The following is a 22,971-nucleotide window of genomic DNA, read 5'->3' on the forward strand; positions in this document are numbered from 1 at the left end:
GGGGGGGGCAAAGCTAGGACACAACAAGTGGGGCTACAGATGGGGGCAGGCACCGAAGCAGGTGCCTGCTTGTGCCCCCGGGGCGCTCCTTAGAGCGCGCTTCGCCCCGGGGGCACGTTAGGAGCGCACTCGCTCCTTTTTCTTAATGGATGGTGCCCAGGGGGTCCTGGGAACAGCTTGTCATTCGCGCTTTGGAAAGTGATAACTCTCACCAGCGCGGGAACGACGTTTACGGGTCCCGGGTTGCGGCGGTGATTTCTACTCAGGGATCAGACGCTATGAAGTGCAGGGGGCACAGAAAAAGCGATCACCCGGCACTATATAAAAAGGGAGGCAGCCCTCCTCGGCCTTGGTTCGTGGCAGGGGCCACGGCACCATGCCCCTGGAGACGAGAGGAGGGGGAAGCACAGGGCTAGCAGGCCCAGCAACAGGCCAGCACAAGGGATGCAGATGGTGGGAATTTCTCCTAGTGACCAGGCAGGTCATAGGTCAGTACAGCAGCAGTCCAAGGTGGGTCCTGGAGAGTCCATTCAGCAGCATCCTGTGTCCAGTTTCAAGTAAGTCTCTTCAAGTTTAAATTGAGGGGAAAAATCCCCCGTACTTATACTCAGTTCTGCAAAGCATTTTCAATGAGGAGGAGAGGGGGTTTCAACCAGTTACAACTGGTTCTCGGAGTGTCCCCTCTCTCCTCCAGCACAGGTTCCAAACATCAGTTAGGGGTAAACGACCCTATTGTGTGAGGCAAGGGCACATCCTTTACAAATGCAGGTGTGCCCCGCCTCTCCCTTATCTCAGCCCAGGAAGACTATTCAGTATGTAGAGACACTTCTGGACAAGATACCACTGGAGAAGAATCCCTGAACCAGAATCTATAACCTGCCAAGAGGAACTGCCTTGCTGCCCAACGGACTCACCTGACTGCTTTTCTGCAAAGGACTGCTGCTCTGCTGTTGCCCTGCTGCCTTGCTGCCCTCTGGCTCTGCTGAGAAGTGCTCTCCAACGGCTGGGATAGAGCTTGCCTCCTGTTCCTTGAAGTCTCAGGACCACAAAAGGCTTCATCCTGCAAAAGAGCTCCTTGTGCTGCAAAAACTCGATACACAGCCTGCAAGAAATGACGCACAGCCTGCATTGTGGAGAGAAAATCACCTCATGTCAAACCAGAATGTCGCAGCCCGGCTCCCCGAAGTGGAAATAGATGCAGCGTCAGCGTAGCGACGGAAACTTCGATGCACGGCCCACGGAATCGACGCAAAGCCAAGCCGGAGCAACGTAGCCCGACTTCCTGAGAAGAATGGACGCAAGCGCCAGCTGTACAGCAGAAATTTTCACGCATCGCCCACCGGATCGACGCAGCTGCTGTGACTTCGTCCTGCACGCCCAGGATTTCAACACATCGTCCCCGGGGCATCTGAAAACCCCACAACCCGAAGAGGATCCATTGCCAGAAATCAATGTAAAGCCTTCTCTGCATGAAAACTCAATGACGCATAGTCTGTGTGCGCAGGAAAAATCTACGCACACCTCCCCGTTTTCCACACATCTCCTCCTCTGCGGTCCTTTGCAGAGAATTTGAAAGCAAACCAGGTACTTTGTGCTTGCAAGAGACATTTGTTGCTTTTTAAAGACTAAAGACTTTTTATCAATTTCTACAGTGATAATTTAAAGTGTACTTTATCAAATCTTAATCGTTTTGACCTGCATTTAACCAGATAAATATTATATATTTTTCTAAACACTGTGTGGTGTATTTTTGTGGTGTTATACTGTGTTATTGCATGATTTATTGCACCAATACTTTACACATTGCCTTGTAAGTTAAGCTGGACTGCTCAGTGCCAAGCTACCAGAGAGTAGGCACAGGATAATTTGGATTGCGTGCGACTTACCTTGACTAGAGTGAGGGTCCTTGCTTGGACAGGGGGTAACATGACTGCCAACCAAAGACCCCATTTCTAACACCTTTGCATAAGTTTTAAGGATAGTGCAAGTCAATGAGGAGTTTGCTTATAAGGCCACTGAACTGTAAGGCAACTTGCAGTATTCTTTTTATTCCCTATAATATATAGCCACGCATGTCACCCTCCCGTCATCCATTTTAACCATTCTTTTTCTCTTCTTTTGAGATGTTGTGCAGTTGCAGGAATGTAGAGTAAATATAGAATAGATCTTGTTAAAATAAACACACGTGACTTTGAATCTGTTGCAACTGCATGCTACACAATTTAATATAAGTTATTTTCAGAACGTGTTCTGGGGTACAATATGTGGCAAACTGCAGATAGAGTCCTAGGCACTTCACGTTAACCCAGCTGTGCAATAAATTAACATACTGCCATATCTGTATTCTTATCAGCGAATGAAAATGGCATTCTACGGTGAAAACATTTCAGAAGTGAGTTCAATATCTAGTTTTCCTACCTAATATTACACTCTTACTAGTCATTGTCCATCACATTCTAACTAATCTCCAGCTGAGTAAATATCCAGTAGTTGCCTACCACCAGGCATGAGACCATTTGCACATACGGAAGGCTATTTCACCAAACTCTGTACATGACATGTGTTTCATGCCCACCATGTGTATCGGTATCTACCACACTCATGCAAACAGTTCTGCTTTGACAGTTGGAAGAAATGCTTCCGCACATCCAATCTCCGACTCAATAAGACAGAAACTATGGCCTTTTAAACACAGCCTCCCTAAACTAGTGCTAAGACTCCCTTTCTGGGCAATTTTATAGGCGCTCACAATTTTGAATTAGCCTGGCTCTTACTGATCCATGGTTTACTCAGCCAGGGAGTATTCCACAAAGTTACTATAACCTTTACCCCAAACGCCATTCCTACTTTGCTTGTGACATCGAAAAATCTAACCTAAGAATATAGGATTGCAAGCATGAATCCTTAATCAAAGGCAGTCTTGTTTTCTTGAGCTCTCAGCAGCCTTTGACACAGTTAATTAACTCAGACCAGTTTTACGTCTGGAGATGGTTCTCCTTTTCCGAAACATTAATACCCACTAGTGAAAACTGATAATTATATAATGTTACAAAAGACAGATCTTACTTTAGCCTGCAAGTTTTTCAATTCAGCTTCCAGCTTCTTTCGTTCTTCAACTTCTCTGTTGTATTTTTGTAGTAGTTCTTCAAATTTGGGATCTGAAAAAAATTTGAGAGAACAATTAAAACTGTTTTTAGCAAATGCATGCTGTAATAAAAAGTTGACTGGGGCGCAGCCAAGAAAATGAAGGGTGGTCAAGGAATGAGGAATGTTTTTCAGGAAACTATCTACAGGAAATATGATGTGTGGGTGACCTAGCTATCTCAACAGGTGTTCTATGCTTTTGAATTGCATTTCCCAAGGATCCCTTCTTTCCTCATTTTACACCATTGCTTATTTTATTTATTATGTGGTTGTATGGATTCCATTTTTTTAATCCCAAATGAACGAGTTACTTACCTTCGGTAACGACTTTTCTGGTGGATACATTAGCTACCTGTGGATTCCTCACCTCATGAATACTCCCATGGCGCCAGCATTCTACGGAAATCTTCTTACTAGTCTCTGCACGTCGACGAGGACGTCCCTGTCTCGCACGCGACGCCGTCTGACGTCATACAGGCAATAAGAGGTCCTCGACGACGTGCGGACGTCAGTACCAATCATTTTTTACGTGCACGAGAACAACCAGGCAATGCAATGAAATAACAAAGCAACATCCATTATATTGTAAAAATACACCACATTGTATGAATAACTGTAAATCTTTTTTATGTACATATATATATATATATATATATAAAACTCTTTCTTTTAAAAAATATATACACACACCAAGTATATACATAAAGATATATACACATATACCCATATATATATATAAATATATTATATATATACATCTATTGCACCCTCAAAGATCAAGAGGAGCGCACTCAAGGATTACTTGGCAAGACCATAAAGGCAACGGGGAGGCGGGTGGGACCGTGAGGAATCCACAGGTAGCTAATGTATCCACCAGAAAAGTCGTTACCGAAGGTAAGTAACTCGTTCTTCTGATGGATACAACTACCTGTGGATTCCTCACCTCATGAATAGAGTCCCAAAGCAGTACCACGCCCGGCGGTGGGTGCCTAAATGGTCAAACCAAGAAATCCTGCAGCACTGACCGTGCAAAATGGCCATCCCTTCTAACCTCAGAATCTAAACAGTAATGTTTTGCAAAAGTGTGAAGGGACGACCAAGTTGCGGCCTTGCAGATGTCGACCACAGGAACACCTCTGGCTAAGGCCGAAGTGGCCGACTTAGCTCTGGTGGAATGAGCTCTAATGCCCTCAGGAGGATCCTTCTTTGCCAAAGAGTAACATATTTTAATGCAAAGAACAACCCACCTGGATAGTGTTCTCTTGTGGACTGCCTTTCCTCTCCTCTTGCCCACGTATCCAATAAACAGCTGATCCTCCAGCCTGAAATCCTTTGTTCTATTGATAAAGAAGCTCAACGCTCTCTTTGGGTCCAGACGGTGCAGTCTTTCTTCCTCTTTGGAAGGATGAGGCGGAGGATAGAACGTGGACAAAGTAATTGCCTGAGCCAAATGGAAGGGTGAAACAACCTTCGGGAGGAAAGCAGCCTTGGTCCTCAACACCACCTTATCCCCATAAAAAGTTGTATAAGGGGGTTTTACTGATAAGGCCTGCAACTCACTCACTCTCCTTGCTGATGTTATAGCTATCAGGAAGACTGTTTTTAAAAACAAATACCTTAAGGGGCAAGAATGCATAGGTTCAAAAGGGGACCCCATAAGGAAAGTCAGGACTAAGGACAAATCCCATTGCGGCATAACGAATGGCTTTGGAGGATATTGATTTAGAAGACCTTTCAAGAATCTGATAACAATAGGGGATTTAAATAAAGATGGTTGGTCTGGAAGACATATGAAGGCTGACAAGGCCGATAAATAACCTTTAATGGTAGCCACTGCACAACCTTTCTGCGCCAGAGATAGAGCAAAAGACAAAACGTCCGATAGATGAGCTTGTAAAGGATCAATCTGCCTCTCTCCACACCACGCAACAAATTTAGACCACCTATTAGCGTAGATAGATTTAGTGGAGTGTCGCCTGGCCGCTAATATAACATCCACTACCTCAGGCGGGAGAGAGAAGGAACTCAGGTTGCCCCGTTCAATCTCCAGGCATGTAGGTGCAGACTCTGGAGGTTGGGGTGTAGAACCTGCCCCTGCGACTGCGAGAGGAGGTCTGCCCTGAAAGGGAGACGGAGCGGCGGGCACGTTGAGAGTTGGAGAAGGTCGGAGTACCACACCCTCCTTGGCCAATCCGGAGCTATTACGATTACTAGAGCCCGGTCTTGGCGAATCTTCCTCAATACTCGAGGAATCAAGGGTATGGGAGGAAACGCGTAAAGCAACTGGCCGCACCAGGTCATTTGAAACGCGTCCCCCAATGCTTCCTGCATCGGATACTGAAGGCTGCAGAACAACGGACAATGCGCGTTCTCTCGAGTGGCGAACAGATCTACCCGAGGAAACCCCCACTTCTGGAAGATTAAACGGACTTGATCTGGATGGAGACGCCACTCGTGGTCTGCCGAGAAGTGGCGACTGAGACTGTCCGCACGCACGTTCAAGACTCCGGCCAGATGGTTTGCTATCAAGCAAATCCGATGGTCCTTTGCCCAGGACCATAGTCGAAGAGCTTCTCTGCAGAGAAGGTACGACCCCACTCCTCCCTGCTTGTTTATGTACCACATCGTGGTAGTATTGTCCGTTAGGACCTGTACCGACTGACCACGAAGGGAAGGGAGGAAGGCCTTGAGAGCCAGACGTACAGCCCGTAACTCTAACAGATTGATGTGAAAAATCTGTTCCTCTGGAGACCAAAGACCTTTGATCTCCAGATCCCCCAGATGAGCTCCCCACCCTAGAGTGGAAGCATCCGTTATGACTGTGGCCACTGGTGGCGACTGCTGGAACGGTTTTCCTTGTGAAAGATTGTTGCTTGCAATCCACCACTTCAAATCCACAGCAGCATCTCTGGAGATCTTGACAGTACCCTCTAGATCCCCTCTGTGTTGAGACCACTGCCTTCGGAGGCACCACTGAAGAGCCCTCATGTGCCAGCGAGCATGCGTGACCAACAGAATGCAGGAGGCAAAAAGACCGAGCAGACGAAGGACCTTGAGGACTGGAACTACCGCTCCGTTTCGAAACATTGGAACCAAATCCTGAATATCTTGAATCCGCTGAGGCGGAGGAAAGGCCCGACCCAATGTCGTATCCAGTACTGCCCCTATGAACAGGAGGCGCTGAGAGGGCTCCAGGTGAGATTTGGGCTCGTTCACCGAAAAGCCCAGGTCGAACAACAACTGGGTTGTTGACTGCAGATGACGCAACACAAGCTCCGGGGACTTGGCTTTGATCAACCAATCGTCCAAGTAAGGGAATACTGCTATCCCCTTCCTTCTGAGCTCTGCCGCAACCACCGACATCACCTTCGTGAAGACTCGAGGTGCTGAAGTAAGACCAAACGGAAGGACCGCAAACTGGTAGTGTTGCGATCCCACCACAAACCGGAGATACTTCCTGTGTGACTTGAGTATCGGGATATGAAAGTAAGCATCCTGCAAGTCGACAGACACCATCCAGTCTTCCATGTTCAACGCCAAAAGCACCTGTGCTAGGGTCAGCATCTTGAACTTTTCCTGCTTGAGGAACCAATTCAAGATCCTCAGGTCCAGAATTGGTCTCAAACGACCATCCTTCTTGGGAATCAGGAAATACCTTGAGTAAACTCCTTGACCCCTTTCCTGCTCCGGGACCAACTCCACCGCGCCCTTTAAAAGGAGGACTTCCACCTCCTGTTCTAGCAACAGGAGGTGTTCTTGTGAACAATACGAAGGGCGGGGCGGGATGAGGGGCGGAAACTCCCGAAAGGGAAGGGTGTAGCCTTTTCCCACAACACTGAGAACCCAATTGTCCGACGTAACAGTCTCCCATTTGGTGAGAAAATGCTGTAATCTTCCCCCTACAGGAGAGGAGTGAGTGGGAAATGGTGGAAGCCTAAGGCTGCTTCCCCTGCTGCACCCCGCCAGAGGATGAGGAAGAGGCAGAGTGCTGCTGAGAGGCTCCCCTGGTGCGGACCCTACCCCTCCCCCTAAAAGATCTATAGGGGTGGGAAGAGGCAGGTTGCTGATATCTTCCCCGAAAGGAAGAGGAGGAAGAGCCACGCCCAAATCCACGAAACCTCCTGAAGAATCTGGAAGAGGCCGTGGAAGAAGGAGCTTGGAGTCCCAACGACTTAGCCGTGGCCCTGCTCTCCTTAAAACGTTCCAAGGCCGAATCAGCCTTAGCCCCAAACAGTTTGTCCCCATCAAACGGGAGATCCAACAATGTGGACTGTACATCTGCCGAAAAGCCCGAGTTACGTAGCCAGGCCTGTCTCCTTTCCACCACAGTTGTGCCCATTGCTCTGGCTACCGAGTCGGTGGTATCCAGTCCCGTCTGGATAATTTGGGTCGCAGCAGCCTGGGCATCAGAGACAAGATCCAAAAGACCCTGGGGAAGCTCTGTAAACGAAGAGGAGATGTCATCCATCAGAGCATGAATATACCTCCCCAGGATACAGGTCGCATTAGTGGCTTTTAACGCCAGACTGCAGGACGAAAAAATCTTCTTCGACTGCGCCTCTAGCTTTTTTGAGTCTCTGTCCCCAGGCACCGTCGGGAAAGAACCAGGCGCTGATTTGGACGAACAGGAGGCCTGCACAACCAAGCTCTCCGGCGTAGGGTGCCTAGATAGGAAACCAGGATCAGTTGGAGCCGTCCGATACCTCCTGGCCACGGCTCTGTGAACTGCTGGGGAAGATGCCGGCTTCTTCCACACCTCTAAAACCGGATCCAGCAGAGCGTCATTAAAAGGTAATAGAGGCTCCGCCGCGGCTGAGGCCGGATGCAACACCTCTGTCAAAAGGTTTTGTTTCGCCTCCACCACCGGCAAAGGCAGGTCCAAAAAACTAGCTGCCTTCCGTACCACTGTATGAAAGGAAGCAGCTTCCTCGGTATATTCCCCCGGGGACGAAAGGTCCCACTCAGGGGAAGTGTCCAGCCCACTGGCCGACTCCAGTCCACGCAGCCCATCACCCGAGTCCTCTAGCTCTCCTTCCTCTAGGGCTCGTTGGTACTCCTGCTCCTCTAGTACCCGGAGAGCACGCCTCCTTGAATGCAGTCGTTGCTCAATCCGCGGAGTCGACAACACCTCCGCCGAAGTCGGAGATCGGCACCGATCTTCCGAAGCCACCGACGCCGCATCCGGCGCCACAGGTAACTTCGGCGCCGACTGAAGAGCAGATGAAACGGATGGACCCACCGGAGTCACAGGCCGAAATCTCGACGTCGACGGGATGGAAATCCCTGGGGCCAATCCCTCCGAAGCCATCGGAGCGGCCACCGGCGCCGACACTGGCGCCGAGCCCACGTTCCCAAACGGGAGAAAGGGCATAAAGGGTGCCGGCCGAAGAGGCGCAGGATCACCCAAAGAAAAGGCCAAAGGCCCAGCCGGAGCACCCCCTGGAGCCATCTGTTGGAAGATGGCATACATCGCATTCAAGAATGCGGAACTATCGGCTCCAGGGGTGGGAAAAGCCGGATACTGGGGTGCCTGACTCGGAGGCGACCCCGACGCCGGCCTCAGCGTCTGCGCCGGAGAAAACACCTGAGGCTCCAATACCTCAATCACCGACGCCTGTCCAGGCGAAGTTGGAGACGTCGGAGAGAGCAACGGCGTCGAAGGATGCGGCGTCACCGTGGGGCTGACCTCCCATGTCCTCCGGCGCCGATCCGGAGACCTGGAACTAGCCTCCCTTGAATGACGCCGAGATTCTCTACGGCGCCGGGAGTCTCGATGACGCCGATGTCTTGGAGAAGACTTTTTCTTGTGATGCTTCTCCTTTGACTTGGCCATAAACAGCTTCGCCTCGCGTTCTTTAATGGCCTTCGGATTCATGTGCTGACACGAATCACAAGTCGAGACGTCGTGGTCGGAGCTCAAACACCAAAGGCAATCGGAATGAGGATCCGTCACCGACATCTTGCCTCCACACTCACGACAAGGCTTAAATCCAGACTTTCTCTGCGACATTATTTCCACAGAGAAAGAGTACGCAGCAAGATATACACTGTAACCGCAAGAGTAACAGTTGCTCCCTCGAAGATAACCGTTTCGAATGCACGGAAAAAAGGGAACTGACGTCCGCACGTCGTCGAGGACCTCTTATTGCCTGTATGACGTCAGACGGCGTCGCGTGCGAGACAGTGACGTCCTCGTCGACGTGCAGAGACTAGTAAGAAGATTTCCGTAGAATGCTGGCGCCATGGGAGTATTCATGAGGTGAGGAATCCACAGGTAGTTGTATCCATCAGAAACACTCTGATAATATATGCTTCTTCCCTTCGCCTTACAAGTTGATACATAATACTATTTTCAATATATGCTGCCCCTTCACTTAAAACCTTCTTCTCACTCTTCTTACTGTCTTTTAAAGGACTACCTGGCAGCCCTGCCATTACTCCATATGTAGACTTAACTTTTACCTAATGGAGCCCCTTGTCACGTTAAAAATAAAGACGATCGTAAATTACAAATACTTTGATTTTCTTGCAGGGAGATTTAGTCTTCTCCTAATATTGGACCTCAACTTTAGTGGTCTCTCCCTTTCCAACGACTTCACAGTGCAAAAGTCCACTTTTTAATTGCCCTGAGTCCAATACGTCATTTGTCAACAACTTCTTTAGGTGCCTTCCCACATTAAGCCACTCAAATGTTGATTCTCTACGTAATCTGCTTGCCCTCACATACACTCCCATTTTCAAATCCCCTACAGGACATGCCTTTTTTTGTGCATTCTAATCTCTCCTCTTTTTTTTTTTATTTATTTTTATTCCTCAAGGTTCTTGTGCTGCATTGTACCAGCACCATGAGCAGCACTGCAAATGTAGGGAATAAAATAAAAAATGTTAACAAAAAATATAACATGGGAAGCACAGAAAGCGATAGATTACACTAAAACTTCACAAAAATAGACTGTATGCATTTCTGCATGTCCTTGTTTGCTTGCGTTAGTATATATAGAGGAAGGATGCATTAAGGTCAGGATTGGTGAGTAGGAAAGATGCAATGTTACAATAGGCTGCGGTCTGATGGGACAGATCTGAGGAAGGAGGTGTAGATGTCTTCATCTTTTTCTAGTACAGTGTGAAATCTCACAGAAAAATCTTTTCATAAGTGGCAAGTTGATAAGTGTTATGCTCAAGTAAACCATCATTAGAACTCAGTCTGCTTGAGGTTTTTGATTTCAGTTTAAGTGACATAGGTGTTTGTGATAGTGTGCCACTGGAGCGCAGGTTTGATTGAATTATTCTGCATTTAAAGGGATGTTTTGTGAATACATTCGACCACTCTTCCCCAACGTTTTTGTCTTTTCAATCAAGATGAATGTTACATCGTAGTGGTTACATAGTGAAATGGGGAATGAGCAGAACCAGGATTATGTCAGTGGAATAGCATAGAAGAAGAAAGCAGACCTACAGTTCTGGAAGGAAGCTTTGATGCGATCTGCAGAAGATGGGGCAGAGTTGACGGGAGCCTACTTCTAACACTGCTGGAGCAGATTGAGCTTAGATTGTGCTTAGGGAGTCCAGCTTTGAGAACTGTGGTAGTTTCATGCATAGTGGGATCTGCAACCACAGGGCATTCAAGAATATGGGCAGAGTTAGAGGTAATGCAGGTGAGGACTTCTCTGAAGCAATGAGGGTTAAAGGGGATGCATGCTGGACTCTTCAGTACTAAGTGTGTTGCATGATATGGGGAAGGGAGGTTAGGAGAGCAGTCCTTGGGAGGGGTGTGCTTGTAGGTGGGAGAGTGTGGTTTGCAGACTTTGTGTGAACTCATGCAAGTGATCCAGTTTGTGTTTGATGTTAAGAAGTTCATTTGGGGAGACGGTGAAAAGATTTATTATGCAGACAATAATAAATGGCTTCAATTAATTATGCGATTAATGGGGGGCGGAGCCTAGCAGTACTGCAAGAGACTCAGCTGGCTGAAACCAAATTCCAGGAAGGATCCTGCACACCGCAGGCTCACAAGTTTATCCCGCTGCGGCAGCTACTGTATTCCTCTTCACACCTGCCGATGAGGTTTGGCGGCACTCACCCAGCGCTTAGAATCCGCAGCACAGGAGGTCGGCCAGCTGGTGCCAGAGCACAGCCTTCTAAAGGACCTGTGAGCTGCAGACACTGCATGTTTAGAAACGAGTGCCCCGGGAGGTATCTTTACTGGCACTCTGCCCCCAGCATATCTACTGACTTGTTGGTGCCTGTGCCCCCTGGGCGGAGCCAGGTTTGCAGGCCTGGTCGGCTTGCAGCCTGCAGAGTGGCTGGCTGTGCGGGTGGCCCTGCGTCACACCACCGGTGACCCAGGAGGCGGCTTTAAAGAGTTGCAACCCCCTCACCCCAACAGTCCCCCAGTCGCTATGCTATTGTGTGGCGTAAGAGTCGCATAGGTGATCTGCCTGGGCGCCATGGCGCACTCCACGAGGGATATCGCTGTGGCCTGAAGCCCCCTGCCCTAACACTATGTGACCGGTGAGTGAACCTGCCCGTCTTAATCATCCACTAGAACATCTCCCGGTGAGTTCAGGGCAAGCCTGCATCATCACCTACTGTACTGCACGGCTTACACCACTTTTAATACTGCATGACTAGCTCATTCCCCCCGATCCGGCACTCAACAGGGCTGCTCTGGGTAAGAAGGGCTGCACGTGGCCTCGCTTGAACTAATCTGTAAACACTCGCCATTATGCTGCTGTCCTGGGGGCCCTGTCTTTCAGCATCAGCTACCCTGGGACCTCGAGTCTGCTCGTGCCCCCAGGAGGAACAATTATCTGGAGAGTGGCGTGGCTCTGAGAAGACCTGTGTCCCTTCAACGCCACCTGCCTGGACTCACTCCTCTCTCCGTCTCGACACACAGCTGGATATTGACTCCTGCCGCCCCACAAAAGAGCACTGCTTGGCGACTGTCTGCGCATCATCGCACCACTTCCAGGCCCACTCATCCATCCTACATCAGGATCAATCACGGGAAAGCATGATGCTCGACAATCAAAACTTACCTCTGAAGGTAAACGTCTTACCCATCAGGAAGAGCAGGAGCCATGGTCACAGGACTCCCTGGAATGCTCTTTTGGGGGTGGGGGAGCCCAACAAGATATTGATCTCAAGGAACTCCTATTTGATGTAAAAACCAGCCTAAAAGCTATTGATGCAAAACTAGACACACTTACCAGTTGCCTGGCTCAAGTAAAGCAGCTCGTAGACAAACACAAAAATAGATTAAATCACCACATGTCTCTGATGCAGACAACGCTCCGGCAGACTCCAAAAACATCTTTTACAAATGGACAAAATCCTTGAACTTATTAAAATTAAAACTAAAAATGAAGACCTGGAAGAGAGGTCTAGGCGCAACAACCTCAGGGTCACTGGGATCCAGAATCAACCACAATTAATAAAACGGAAGGGTATGTGGAGACCATGGTCCCCAGTCTTCATCGTAGAGCAGATAAATCACTTGCTTCCCCGCCCCACCCCCTGGTGCACCGGCTCTCCCCATAGTCGCACAATTTTTTAATTAGAGATCGAGACATTGTTCTATGGCTTGCACCCGAGCGCCAGTCAATCCAATACCAGAGACTTCACCCTCTCAGTCCAGGCCGCACAACCGGAATGCTTGCCTGCCAAGAGATTGCTCCAAAAACCAAAAGTTCCATACACACAATTATACGCAGACGAACTACACTCTTCTTTTGAAGGTAAACCTAATTTTTTTATGGATGCAAGATCAGTCCTCAAATTCGCCAAACATGTCACCACAAAGGAGCAGACACCTAGAGGCTTGCCGCGCAACTCCGAAGCAAACCCCCTTAGTGACAAGGACTGACATCTTAGCGGTACTGGGGGCCAAAGACTTTACCGCAAGACTATGTGGGCTGATGCACATGCCCCTCATACACTTTCAATCTGGAAGTGTGAACTGAGATCAAGATCCCTGTATGAGATACTGCGCTCCCCAAATTGTTAAACCGATACAAAGGGCCTGCTGTGCATAACCCTTGGGAGCTTGACTCCCATTTGGCCACCCAGCTACACTTTGGCAGGGTTGCACATTTGTCTCTTCCCCGCCTCCAGGGATGTTTCCCAGACTTGCCACTGAGTTTATGATGGGATGTTGAGGTTAGGGGGGTTGTTCTCCTTAACCGTGTATGGGGGATGGAGTGGGAGGGGGTGGGCTGGGGGATGCTTATTTTGACGGTTGGTTGCTGATGTTTTATTTCCTTTCCTGGTCCTTGCCATAGTATGTTACCTCACTCCCACCCAGCTGCACAACATCCACTGTGCAGCACACCTACACATCTAACGTATCGCCTTCCCACACCGCGACATGGCATCAACAAAATGCCTCACTTGGAATATTCGTAGTATATAGCAAGACTGACAATTGCATACCTAGGCACTGTCCAGTTACTCTGACTAGACAGGACCCATTGCGCTTTTTAGACTCGCCCATTACCACAGAGGAAATAGTGCAGGTCATCCAAAGCTTTGAAGGGTAAGGGTGCTAGGGGTCTCGATGGTCTGACCACTGCCAAGAATCCCTTGATATTGGTTCCCTACATACCTCGCTTTGAGAGGCTGTTATTGTAATGCTTCTCAAACCTGATAAACTGGCCTCCCAGTGTGAGCCCTAAAGGCCACTCTCCTAGATTATTGTCTACAATAACATCTTTGGGGAAAATTTTGCAAATTGCCTACTGCCACTATTGCCCAGAATTGTAAGACCTGATCAATCCGGGTTCATTCCGGGTCGTTCAACATCACATAATCTTCGCACCATCTTTGCGATCATGCATCACCTCGACCCAGAGGTCGCCGTGGTAGCTGCCCTAGTTGATGCCACAAAGGCGTTTGATTCTGTGGAATAGGCATACCTCTTTCCACTCCTCACACACTTCAGACTCAAATTGCAGTCTCTTCACCAGATACAACTCCTCTACACCCTCCACACTGCTTGCATGCGACTAAATGGGATGCTATCCGACCATCCAGATTACTCATGGAACACAACAGGGATGCCCTGTTCTTTTTGCTACAGCAATAGAGCCTCTAGTGGCGAGACTTAGGAAATAACATGCATACCGGGGAATTGGCTTTATGACTAGGGAGCTAGTGGTCTCAATGTATGCAGACGATATCACACCATGTTTGCACCCCCCAGGAAAACCTTGCCCTCATAACAAGTGAGGTTGTACGATTTGGCAGTTTTTCGGACATACTGCTCGATTGGTCTAAGTCCATACTATGTTCCCTTCCACACGGATTACTCACCGACATGGGCAGCTGGCCCAGTTCATTACCTGGGCATCTGGCTCAACTGAGATCCAGATAAACTGTGAAGAGCTAACTATGGCTGCGTTCTCATGTGGCTGGAAGACAGGATACCGATATAGTACAAACTGCTGCTGTCACTCGCGGGACGGATACCAAAAATGGTCATACTACCTAAGTTCCTCTACCTTTTTCTTAACATCCCTATTCCACTTACAACTCAATTTCTGAGGCATTTGAGGTCCGACTTTGTGGCATTGATCTGGGCTGGCAAACAACCTTGAGTATTGTGGGAATGCCACATGATCAGGTAGATCTAGGAGTGCCCGGCATGACATTATGCGCCTTATGCGCCCAGGCCAATTCCTAAAGGTGAGACTAAAATACATCACAAGCCTGGTCCGAAATGTGAAAGACACTTTCTTCACGCAATGGCTCACTTGGACTTAACCCAACCAAACTAGTAAATGAAGATAGCTGACCCAAAGATTCTTCCTAATAGTATGTTTTTGTTTTTATTAAATGAGCTCTGAAGACATCTGAGCCACATTAAACATTTGTGGGTTTTGGCTGCAAAATTTTGCTGCTGGCTGGTGAAGGTTGAATTCTTCCTTGAGAGTCAAACATACTAAATTTTGCTTTGAGGTCAAAATGGTACATCACAAATAATCATAATAACTCAAATGTTTTATCGTTAATGTACAGAATTGTGTTCTCTCGCTCAAATAATACTAATCCAATGTAAAGATGTGATCTGAAAATGTGGAGGCTGATGTGGATGTAGCAACCTCTTGCTTATTGATTTATGCTTTCCTTCGTTCCCCCAGATCTCAGTTTTCAGCCTTTGCATTCTTCTGTGTTATGACTGTGAAGGTGTATAGGACAGTGGGAGACCATCTTTAGTGCTTCTCCTGTAGTGACCCTCTGGTGAGTCTGAAATTACGCTACCACTAACTTACAGTACTGCAGGCACCTTTCACAAGAGTGAAGTCAGAATAGGTCCGGCTCTGTCACCTGTGATCAGTAATAGACAGCGGCCAGCAATTCTGTGGCCAAGCACTGCAGCACAAGCCTACATGGGCCAAGCTGCTGCATCATGTCGTCCAAGAAACCTGGGCAGGGCTGCAGGAGACCATGGAGTATATGATGGATAGAAGGGGGAGGAATTACCTGCAAGGAAAGCACTTTGCTTCTGTCAATAGATGGGTGCACCTGTATTTCCCTACAGGTGAGAAGTCATAACACTAAAAACACATTTCAGAACTCTGTGCATCTATAATGGCTGACGTTGAGGTATATGCACAGCAGTTAAATATAACCTATTTGAAAGAATGTACACGTACATTAATGGTATCTATCAGTCTTGCTGTGTTTCTAGAAAAGTTAAGCCATTTTTCCTCGATATAGAAGCACTGTAGCATTACCTGCTTGGCTGCATACACCCCGATTGTATACACATAAAATGTTTTACAGCTTATAATAACGTGGAAAAAAAGGTCTAGAGCATTTACCGTTCTGGCATCTCGTTGGCGTGAATGGAGCAATACAACTTTTCTGGGGTGTTCCTCCCGGTGGAAAATCTATGGCCATCAAAGTCTGCTGACTCTTTTCAAGGTCAGACTGGTATCTATTTACAAAGGGAATGAAATAAAACTATTAGGTGAGGCACTAATTAATTAAACAATACACAATAGCCAATATTTTAAAAACCAGGAGTCCTGAGCTCCACACTGGGTCTGTCGAGACCAACAGTACTTAAATTGGAGAGTTCAGAACTGGTGTAATTTGCAGTCAGATTGTTCTGAAGGGGATTCCGGCTGCACCAAATTAAAAAAATGTACTTCAGCAATGTGAGGCTTGTGCACACGGTATGCATTTGAACTCTTCTGCTGCATTCAGTAAGAGGTTTTATATCAGACAAACACAATCATTTTAGGACCCCAAGATGGATGTACTGGTGAGCTGACCTTTTAGCGATTTGAGCCTACGGCCTTTAGGACGCTGGTCAGGTACTAAATGATTTGTCCTGATGGTGCATAACCACCACTCACTGCCCAACAGGCATGTTCCCCAATACTCTAAAGCTTAGGTGAATTTTAGACAGGACATAATTCCTGCTGCTCTAGAACAGTCTATAGAATTCTTTATCTACAGAAAATGCAGAACGACACACATACAAAAGCAGGAGATATAATTCCAACTATGAAACGTCTAAGAAGTAGAAGTGGCTATGTATATTTTGAGACGGTGAAGAAACTACGCATTCTTCCGAATTCTACTTCTTTGAAAAGGAATTGACTAGATCTTTGTCACCAAAATGAGAACAATGGTGACTATCATATAGACAATAGTTTAATTAACCCTGGCAAAGTTTTAAGGATTATAGTACCAAACCAATACATAATGCACAGAGTCCTAGTGAATGCTCTAAACTCAACATAATTCTAGTTACACTGCTTGTACCCATAATGTAGTCATGGTAGATTACATTGCACTGTTAGGCGGCATTTCTATAGTTTCCATCTCAGAGTATCTACTGATAAAGACACTTAAGTGTGTTTTAAGGTAAAAAAATATTGTGACAAACTCAAGAGAAGAACTATGATGGAAAATTAACTTGTAAAGCATTACGTTTCTTTCATAAAAATTTATAAAGCCAGTGAACTCTTTCCATTGCTGGCAAGATATCCAACACAGTCCCGGAAAATATGGTTCACTATGTAAATTACTGCAAAGAATAAGAATAATAAATAATAAATAAATAAAACTCAGCTTCACCCAGACCTACTGACAACAGCCAAGTGTGGCACAGAATGGGTAGATCACATACATATCAGTAATGTCACCTTCCTTTTAGAAAACCTCTCCTCACAACACACAGGAGAGCAAAATAATGCTTTCTACAGGCACTAAATTGTCAAAGATCAAACCCTTTATCGTCTGAGCTTCCCATAATTGTGGTTCGACAATGCTCCCAATTGCCACCTTTCATATTAGTTTGCTAGGTTCAAATCTCTTGGGTTCTCGGACAAAGAACTCCGCATTTGGCAGTATGATATTGCTGAAGCAGATATGTTAATTCAAATTATTGAGTGTTTATGCATTTTAAATAATAATAAATTGTAGAAGAAAATTAATGTAGAAAAATAATGTGCACGTTTGAAAATGTGCCCACGGAGAGTGGCTACCTAAATTCACAAATTATACTAAAATCACTAAAAATATGTGAAAATGTTGGAAAGGCGTAATAATAATGTAGTAATATGTCATATTGAGCTATATACCATAAGTTTTGCATTATATTGTAGAGCTAACTTAGCCGAAGTTGTGGCCTAGTTTTGCCAGGCCTCATGCAGAAGCTGAATAATCATGCAATGTAGAAGGTTGATGTGTTGAACTGACCCTGAACCACTTGTGTTAATAAAATTTGCTTAGCTAGAATATTCTGCATGAACTGACGGACAGGAGATGAGGGACTAGAGTATGTAACCAATTCAGTGTAAAGCAGACAAGATGCACTTTCCCAGGACTCGAACAATAGAGTCACTGACTGGAGAAGAAGTTGCAACATTTTCGATACCTGATGAGCCGGATGATGAGGACATCGTACAGTGAACCAATCGACACCCTGAGAACGCCGTAATATTAGAATTCATAGATTTGTAAAATAATTATTGGACAGCGTCATATATGGTAACTAATTGACCAATTAGGTTTTGGGGGATAGGCTGGGTAACTTTAATATAACGTTGTGACAAAGGGGAAAAACTTCAGAACTGATGGGGAGATGATAGAGGCAGATGATCGGGAAGCAACCTTTTGCTGAAATTGATGCGAGACTCTGTCATTGGGCTCATGCCCTTGAGAGCTTGATATGTTGCTAACCGATTGATGACCTGAAGACAAAAACTGACTTTGTTGCTGTCCCATACCGTGAATAGGTAGCTATGACAATGTGACTGATTTACTTTTGGGCCTTTTCTTTCTAGGTACCAACTGCGCTGTTTTATAGTTTTTCTCCTAGCCAGATGTTTTTCCACATTCAAGTTCCAAATTGTTTCCGCATGAAGTCCCACATGCTAATGCATTTCTGTGCTAGGTAGAGTTCTGATTCTGAGACGTTGACATATACGGTGACAAATGATTGATGGACTGATTTGCTGAACTCTGCTATTCATGTTAACACATTCTTCTTTATTGGCTTATGTTGAGGCATTAGAAGGCATGTTTTCTGACGTTCTGATTAGGTTATGTTATTGGTGGTCACTAATGAATTAATCTTGAGTGAATTGAATAAAGTATGAATTAACCTTATGACTTAGTATTGTAACAAACAGGGAAATATAATTGACAAAACGTATAATTGAGTTGTGGTTATTCATGAGATGTTGACGCTATTTACTGATGATTAATGTTTTTGCTTATTGATTTGTGTATGGATTACTGATGCGCATTGGTTACAGCGTAACTAGGATACTCCATGAGAATCAAAAGGTTCATCAACCTATACGCGTCCCCTTGTAAGTTTACTTACTAAGGACCAGGCGTGCTAGCGATATCTTTCAAAAAATGAGATTTTCGCTGCTTATCACAAAACATACAACTGCCACTCACCTTTTAATATCTTGCTCCATTCTCTCAATCTGCTTCTTGCTGGCTGCTACTTGTCCATCCAGGAAGTTAGCCTGCGATTCCTTCAGCTGATAATCATGGACAATCTTCTCTTTCACTTTTTCAAGATTAGCGCATACTTCGATCAAGTTCTGATTCTCTCTTTTCAATGCAGAAGCTTCATTTCGTTCTTTATCAGCCTACCACAGACATGCAACATAAAAATATTTACACATATTATGTAAAAAAATTTTTAAAACAAATACATAAAAATAAAACAGTAAACCAGCTAATAATTAAGGAACACATCATACCACTTTAGATAATAGGACCAGACCTGTTTTCAGACCACCTAGCGCCAATGAAGCGTAAACACACCAACCCTGCCGGACATTCTTAAAGAACTTTTACCATCTGAAGCATCCATCTGCATGTGCAGCCAGCATAGGCTCGCTGCATCATAGGACTTCAATTATTGCCCTCAGAATAATGTATGTAATGCAGTTTCACCACCGACCTCAAATCCACACAAACCAAATCAATTGCAAGTCACTGATTGAAATATCAGTTGTTTTAGAAAACTCACTTACTAAGTAATGGAGTTTTGCGATGCCATAGTTATGGCAAAGTGTGTATTATGCTAACACTAAACAACTACAACAACATGGCATGTCCTTAAAAGACTGTCTAAACGGCAATGGTGATCCTAGTGAGTCTGACTCCGTAATACATGGTTTCAGAGTAAAAGAGCAACACTGGAAGAGGCGACTATGTATATTTAGAGTCACAGAGGGGCAGCTTTGTGAAACCTTTGCTGGCAATGTTTGCTTTTAATGGTGGTTACCAGTAACTTCAGAATAGGCGCCCTGCAGCAGACTTTCCCACTGTTGCAAGCTTTGGTGAGAGTAATCAGCCTTTGCTGCTGCAGAGTTCTTTATTAAGGTTGCAATCAACATAAGCATTACCTGTTTGCAGAAGCTTGTGAGAATGCATTGTTACTAGGATTATTAGGATAGGGTACAACCATTTCCCCCAAGAAAGGTATGCAATAGAAATGTATTTCACAGGCTCAGAACCTAATAAGAAGAGTTTATAATTCTTTGGGTCACAGATCTATGAACACTTATGGACATTTGATTCATAGTTTTTACCCGACTGCTTCCAAGTTGCTGCTGTAATCTGCTGTCAGGAGTAAAGCATAAGAGTAAAGCTCACTCCTATGTCCTTTTTAGGATCCAGTCTGTGCTTGACAATAATAAGGGAAATAATCATCTCTTTATAGTGCAGCCCATGGGACGAGAGAAACTGGGAGGTTCTCTCAGATGGTGAATGTGATACTCCTTGAACAGATGAGGTTTCAGCTTCATTCTAAAGCAGAAGAATGAAGCAGCAACTAACCAGCTAAGTATGGTAAGAGAAATGTGCACTGATATTTGGAAAATATGTCAACTACTACATTTATAAAACACACTATATTGGTGGGCAGGTTCAGAACGTTACAGTGCTGCACCCATCAACTGCCCCCCACCCTCCAGCCCACAGGATTGGATGGCCACACTCTCCAGAATATTTACCTTCTGTTTCTCCTTCTGGAAAGCAGCTTCTAAAGATTCGAACTGAAACTGCCTCTGCTGCCGTTCTTTCTTGAGCTTCTCTAACTGACTTTCCAGTTCCTGGATTTTTTGAAGGGCTTTCGCAGGAAGGCCATCCTTCCACTCTTCCACTGCCCAGCTCATCTTTCTTTGTTACGCAATGGACATTACAGTGCCTAAAATAAAAGAATATTGTTTTACATGAAGGTTCCCACTGCTTGAAGTCACGGTGTTATTGAAAATACAAATCTAATGTATTCCAAGTTTCATTAGTGCACAATTTATGTTTTGAGAGAAATGTTGCTTGGAGGTCAACTGCTCTATCAAACAGCAAGAGAAGAGAAGCAGGCATGCCATTAAGAGCAGCTTTACTGGGTGGATGCCAAGAAAAGATTAGGACAAATCAAGCATGACAGTACTAGAATCGGTCAACAAGCTTGAAAACTGCAAGTACTTACTAACCAAAGTACAAATCAACTGCATGTGATGGAGCGTGGAAACAAATGGAGGGATAAAGGCAAACAAATCATAAAGCAATGTGTTTGTGAGGGAGGGAACAAAGTAAATCTGACAGCCTGCATCTGAATCCAAAGTCAGTCACTTGATTGAGAGGCCCACAATTTGCCAGTTTAGCTCAACGCTGCAGTGTTTTAGAAGGGCATGTATACTCTTCCTGAGCACACTAGGAAAGCCCATCGTTAAAATTGTTCTATCCAAGCAATTCCAAAGCATAACATACCAGAAATAGGCAAAGAACACAGAAATAAAGAAGACAGCAGGTGTACAACAACCTCGGACGTTAACTGGTTAAGAGACATTGTTTTACTAAAGGAACTTTCTTTTTACAAATCTCCTTCTCATTAACAAACTGCTATAAACCTATTTGAGATGTAAAGGATTGTGAAAGGAACGTGAAGAAAGTGAAATAACTTGCATAAATATCATTATATCAAATTGGGCTTTTTTTTCCAGTGACGTTTATTTTTCTGAACGTCATAGTCTAGGCTCCTCTACCAGAATACGCTTTGCATCTATGGAGACGTTAGCAATACACCGATTATACTCCAATGCAAGGTAGCGTCTCCCACAAGTCTGTACACGCACGTAAGCCCCATTTTGACAAAGATATTACTTAACAAACCAGCCCGTTTGTTTTACAACTGTAAAATCGTGGCTGCAGTCCACAACCTTAACTAGGCCCTTGTAGCCGTCTACAATTCTGCCAGCCTCCTAATCGTTTAATTTGTTCACAGATCCATTCACAATTCACTAGGAGGTAGTACAGAGTGGGCCTGATCAACGAAAGTTTTAGAAACGGGGTCTCTGGTTGGCACCCAGTCCAAGTAGGGGCCCTCCCGCTAGTTAGAGTCATACAGCTAAGATAACCCCTGCTCACCCCCTTGGTAGCTTGGCTCAACAGTTAGGCTTATCTCAGAGGCAATGTGTAAAGCATTTCTACACACGCAAAGTAACAGTGAAAATACCACAAAAGGACTCCACAACAGTTTAGAACAATAGCCAATATTTATATGAGTAAAACAAGACCAAAATGACAAACATTCAACATGCACAAGTCAAAATATCTCTTTTTAAAAGGTTAAGCAAGTCTTAATCCATAGCAATCAATAATTGTATCTTTTTAGCACAAAAGTACCTGGGATGCGTCAATAACAAAGAGAATGCGGGCCACAGAGGAGATGAGTTATCAGAAAACCAAATCAATGTGCCTGTTTCTTACTGAGCAGGGGAGGTGATGCGTTAATTGCTTCTTCGCAGGAAAGGCGAAGCGTTGATTTTCAGACTTGGTTCCTTACTGCGGTGCGGGGATGGATGAGAAATTGGCGCCTATGGATGATGCATGGAAAATATAGACACGCTGCGTTAATTGGACTGCAGTGAAACAGGCACTGCATCGATTCTGTGGTTGTGAGACAAGTGCTACATCGATTTTTCAGCCGCAAGACAGACGCTGCATCGATTCTTCTGGCGCGGCACACTGATGCATGGATTTTCTACTTCAGATCACCAGCTTCCACTTTCAAGGGCTCAGAGACTGGAGTTGGCACCACTTGGCAAGTTAGGGCTCTCAGCAGAAAAGTTCGAGCACTGGCAGATGAAGTCTTTGATGTCCCTGTGACTTCTCAACAAGAGGCACACTCAATCCAAGCCCCTGGAGAATCTCTGGAAACAGGATGTAGAAAGCTAAGTCCAGTCCTTTCACTCCCAGGACAAAAGCAGCAAGCAGCATACCAGCACAACAAAGCAACAGGCAGAGTGGCAGTCGCTCCTACAGCATCCAGCTTTTCTTCCAGGC

At 45.7% G+C, this 22,971-nt stretch overlaps 1 protein-coding gene across 2 annotated transcripts in view; it reads right to left on the reverse strand.

The window, feature by feature from the left end:
* The window catches only part of CENPF (centromere protein F), a 364,724-nt gene that overhangs the window by 322,948 nt on the left and 18,805 nt on the right, over positions 1 to 22,971 (reverse strand). For both annotated transcript variants that reach the window (XM_069233898.1, XM_069233897.1), the window contains exons 2-5: positions 20,640 to 20,833; positions 19,069 to 19,265; positions 15,966 to 16,081; positions 3,067 to 3,158 (exon numbers count right to left, since the gene is read on the reverse strand). In XM_069233898.1, the coding sequence (XP_069089999.1) occupies positions 3,067 to 3,158; positions 15,966 to 16,081; positions 19,069 to 19,265; positions 20,640 to 20,801 (567 nt within the window). In that variant the 5' untranslated portion in view covers positions 20,802 to 20,833. The remainder of the gene's footprint in view (positions 1 to 3,066; positions 3,159 to 15,965; positions 16,082 to 19,068; positions 19,266 to 20,639; positions 20,834 to 22,971) is intronic.

This window comes from Pleurodeles waltl, chromosome 5, assembly GCF_031143425.1.
Source record: "Pleurodeles waltl isolate 20211129_DDA chromosome 5, aPleWal1.hap1.20221129, whole genome shotgun sequence".
Taxonomy (NCBI): domain Eukaryota; kingdom Metazoa; phylum Chordata; class Amphibia; order Caudata; family Salamandridae; genus Pleurodeles; species Pleurodeles waltl.